Source organism: Pygoscelis adeliae, unplaced genomic scaffold (assembly GCF_000699105.1).
Source record: "Pygoscelis adeliae isolate BGI_AS28 unplaced genomic scaffold, ASM69910v1 Scaffold704, whole genome shotgun sequence".
NCBI lineage: Eukaryota > Metazoa > Chordata > Aves > Sphenisciformes > Spheniscidae > Pygoscelis > Pygoscelis adeliae.
The window spans coordinates 118,447-122,973 of NW_008824590.1; the positions used below are offsets into that span (position 1 = coordinate 118,447).

General features: G+C 49.0%; 1 protein-coding gene across 1 annotated transcript in view; it reads left to right on the forward strand.

Annotated features, from left to right (window-relative positions):
* The window catches only part of LOC103915410 (keratin-associated protein 5-4-like), a 20,853-nt gene extending 19,972 nt beyond the window's left edge, over positions 1 to 881 (forward strand). Inside the window, exon 2 of the mRNA XM_009322219.1 lies at positions 546 to 881. Within this exon, the coding sequence (XP_009320494.1) occupies positions 546 to 881 (336 nt within the window). The remainder of the gene's footprint in view (positions 1 to 545) is intronic.
* Positions 882 to 4,527: the final 3,646 nt, after the last annotated feature.

Consider the following 4,527-nt stretch of genomic DNA (forward strand, 5'->3'; position numbering starts at 1 on the left):
AACGGGGTAAGTCCAGCTTGATCAAACTTTTGCACTTTTAATGATCACCAGCTTCATCCTGATCCTGAGGTCTTGACCACTTCTCTTTCACATCTCATCTCTGTGACTGTCTCTGGTCACAGTTGCTCAATCCTTCTGCCTAGGTTGTCTTCTCCATCCACGTTTATACATAAATAATAGAAAGTAACTAAGAAAACTTAAAACTTGCTGGTTCAGACAACTGAGGACAGGACACTTCAGGTCTAGCTCTGGACTCTGTCTGGCCACCACTTCTCACTAATCATTAAGTGCTTTAACTTCTATCTTATATATTTGCTAAACATAGAAGAGAAAGGAAGGACTTGTTCAAAGGAAGATAGCACAGAGTCCTCTGTACAGGTCAGGGACCGCTACGGGCAGATGTGCATTGCTAATTTTTCTCTCTTCTTCAAGAACCTGGCTTATAATGAGAATTTATTATTGATATATAATCCCATTTAACTAGACATCTATTACTGCTAGCTGACAGACATCACAGTGTCTCTTGCCTTTGCACCCACTCAAAGATGACAGTCTTTCCAGCAGGCCTGCGAAGATGTGCTCCCGCCAGGACAAAGACCAGTGCCACCGGCAAGAATGGTCCTCATGCCACAGCAGTGAAGGGTGCCACAGGAGCAACAGTGGATCTGGATGCCACGGGAGCAGCGGTGGATCCAGTTGCCACGGGAGCAGAGGATCCGGATGCCACAGGAGCAGCGGTGGATCTGGATGCCACGGGGGCAGAGGATCCACATGCCACGGGAGCGGTGGTGGATCTGGATGCCATGGGAGCAGTGGGGGATCCTGCCATGGAAAGCCACAGGACTGCCAGCAGCAAATTTATCAAGTATCCTCAAAGATGAAGTGAACAGGACATTATCTTCATGATATACACATGCATGTCCTTGATCTTGTGCTGAGTTCAGAAAGCTTTGCATGTCTCCTAGCAATCTTCAAAGAAAATGTCTCCTCTCTCTCCCCTGGCAAGTCCTGTACCTCTGATGAGCTTATCTGTGGGTGCTAAAATAAACTGTGTACATTCACGCTGGCGCGGTTTTCCCTGTATCAGTCTGTGACTATATATGAGCCATTACAATTCGGAGTTCATGAGAGTTTTGTGTTCATGATTCTTCTTTCACCTTATATTTCATATCACAACACAAGACACCTTGTGCTTGTTTTAATAGCCCTGAAGTTACCCTGCCCGGACACAGGCAATGGGGGTAGGTGCTGCCACGCTCTCCCCTATGGACTCCAAAGGAAAAGAGAGACAATAAAGATTTTTAAAAGCTGACATTTTAGGATGCCATCTCAGGCCTCTGCAGTGCAGGCAGCTCTCCTCCATGCTGCCTTCCTGCAGAGCTGGACACCCAAAACCCCCCACCAGGACCACAGGGGCTGCATTGCACAAGCCCTGAGGGCCAGCTATGAGCACAACCATGGGGCAGAAAAAGTCCTATAGGCAAAGGCACCGGTGATGGGGCAGAAACCCCTTTTTTTGCCGTCTGGCCCCAAGACGCCCTCCTTGGGGCAGGTATCTCCGCATGCGTGCGACAAACCCCCCAGCAGGCCTTTCCAGAAACCCTCTGCCCAGCACTTCAAGAGCCCTGTGTCAAGCCAGGGGTGTTGCAAGATGCTAGCATTACACAATGAACTGATAAATTTCTTCTCGGCTCGTAATTAAAATGAATTGTGTAATTTATTGGTCTGGTTATTGCCATTCATGAAATGGATGTTGCCCTGATAAGATTGCTCTCAAGTGTGTCATGATGATCAGAAATATCTGGCATTGCTGAAAAGGGTGCAGACAGCAACTAACTCCCTGCTGCCTGCTTTCGGTGTAGGAATCATTTGAAAAGGCTGGTTGTGCGAGTCTGGCATTTGCATTAAGCCCCCATTGCAAACCCCATTTTGAAGGCATGTTAAGGTGGACAGCCACAAAATCTAGAGGTGCCCAGGACTGCTGGCCGGGTGCTGCTGATCTTTAACAAACTCAGAACAATTAAAACATAAGGAACCGAATACAGCGCAATGTTGAGAGCCAAAAATTACTTTGAGTCTTTTTTCATGGAGAGTATTTACCATATTTCTTCTGATGCCAGAACAAAACACGATTAAACAGCAATGATCAAACCTGGGTACAGTTTGCCCTGACACTGTTCTGGTTCATAATAGCAATTAAGCAATACAAAAGAAGCATTTAGGTTGCGTGCGTGATTCATTAACCCTGCCCTGTCTGCCCACCTTTCCAAAAATCCTTCGTGTTTCGGTAACAGCAAATGTGTCGGATGTCCTTCAGGTTGCGGGAGCCGCTCAGGACTTGCAGTCCCTTAACGAAGGTTTGGGCACCTGCATTCAAAGCAGGAGCTCACAAGAGGCTGGAGAGGCACCTCGGTGCCTGGCAGCTTGTTTAGTTTTCCAGCCACTTCCCAAAGGGGGCCAGGTCTCTCAAACAGCATTAGCAAAGGCGGGATGGGGCTGAGCCTTCATCTCACTGTGGTCAGCATCTGGGAATAGCATAAAAACTTAATCAGCATGGAGGAAGAGAAATAAAAGGCAGGAGAGGTGGACCATAAATACCAAATGCTTGAGCATCTCTGCGGGCAAGTGAAATATTTTTCAGCCAGTGTTTTCCAAGCATTTTTGCACTGACAAAATCTTAGCAGTTCCCTATTTCAGCTAGCAATACTGATTTTAGTCTTTTAGTTGCTGCCTGTTTAATTACTGAAATGTCTTCCACAAGTAGTGGCAGAAAAGGGCAAAACAAGATCCGTGGTCCTAAGCACTTCCTAGCCCACGCAGCAGAGGTACAGGAAAGGTACAGGAAGTATCTCAAATTATTGCTTGCCATTAGCTCTCACTGCAAACATGGTACCTGGCCTGGCCTGAAGGCTCGTGTGGGTCTGTGCATCCGTCTGAATAACACTCAGATTTGTTGGCCAGTTACGAGCTAATTGGGGAGCAGGGAAAAGTGCTCAAAAAAGGATGTTCCTACAAGTTTGGAGAAAGTCCCCGGGGTCTGCCAGGTCCCCGCAACGTGGCATCCACCCCAGGCCACCGTGCATCACCAAAGGCAGCACCCATGGGAGCCCGTCTCCTCCACGTGGCAGCACCGAAGCCGCTCACAACCTGGAAAAAAACCACCGGTGCTGTCACTCCGGCATTACTCACGGGCTGAAAATTAACCACATAATTATGTACCTCGCTAATCCTGGATCACTACCTAGGGCAGGTCTTCCCCCTTCTGAAAATAAGAATCCCAACTGCTTGTGGTCCTTCTCGCAACAGTAGGAAACTTTTGACCAATAAAAAAGTTTTGTACGGGCTGTCTTTTCTCTCTCTTCACCACTCCACCGTATTTCTGCTAGTTTTAAAAGAAATGAGCCAACAGTGGTACCGGTCAAATTGCTGCTAAGGAAGAGTTGTCTACCATGCCAAAGGTGTCATTGGTACTTATAGACACATCTCTGTGTTTATGGGCATTTGCAGGACCAGAGCACCTCAAGACGTTTTAAAAGGATGGCGTGATTTAGGTATATGACGTAATTCCCCCCTCCAAAACGCAAAGCGCTCCCCAGCTGTGATCAACACCAAAAGCAAACTGACAATGGAAACCAGGGCCACCCACACTACTCCCCTGTTGGAGCTAAGCACAGGTAGAGCTGGCAATTAAATATTTCTGCGGCACAGGAAAGACGACCGATAACAAGAGGCAATACGCGGTGCAGATGAGGTGAGTCACGCAAGCAACCTGAAGAGTGGGGAAGTAAAAAAAAAAAAAAAAAAAAAAAGCCATCGACGAATTAAATGAACAGGCAGACCTCTGCGACAGGGAGGTGCTTGATTTCCAGATGGGGTGCGCAGAGAGGGTATAAAAGCACTCCTGTCCCAGAACGCCTCATTCCCTCCTTGCCCCTTCGCTGCACGAGCATCTCGGGTAAGTGCGGCTATGCTGCGGGGCTTTGGGGCTCGGCACAGCATTCAAAATTCACTGGGAGGCAGACGGGTTTGGAGTGGGCTGAGCCCAGCGCCTTGTACTGGGTTGGGGCTTGCTCTGCGGGTGCTTGTGAGCTGGGAGATGGGGTGAGGAGGGAGCGCAGGGCATGCCGAAAGAGAGCAGAGAGATTTGGACTTGGAGGGAGACTCTGAGGCATTGCTCTCCTCCCTCCGGGAGCAAGATGGCTTTGGAAAGCCAGCCGTGGCCAGCCTGCCCAGCTGCTCTGGATGCTCCCAGCATCTTTGGCTATAGCTGGGGTGGGACAATCCCATGGGTTTGAAGAAGCTGGTGCAAGGTTTAAAGATGATTGTGGGATCTGGCTAAGACTGGATAAATGTACATCCAGATTTCTCTTCCCTGAAGAGCAGAAGCAGGCAAAGAAAGCCCCTGACAGCTCCTCTCTCCCCACAGGTCACCCCAAAACACAACGATGTGCTCCCGCCAGGAGAAGGACCAGTGCCACAAGCAGGAGCGCTACACCCGCCAGAGCAGCGGCGGCGGGCCCACCGCTT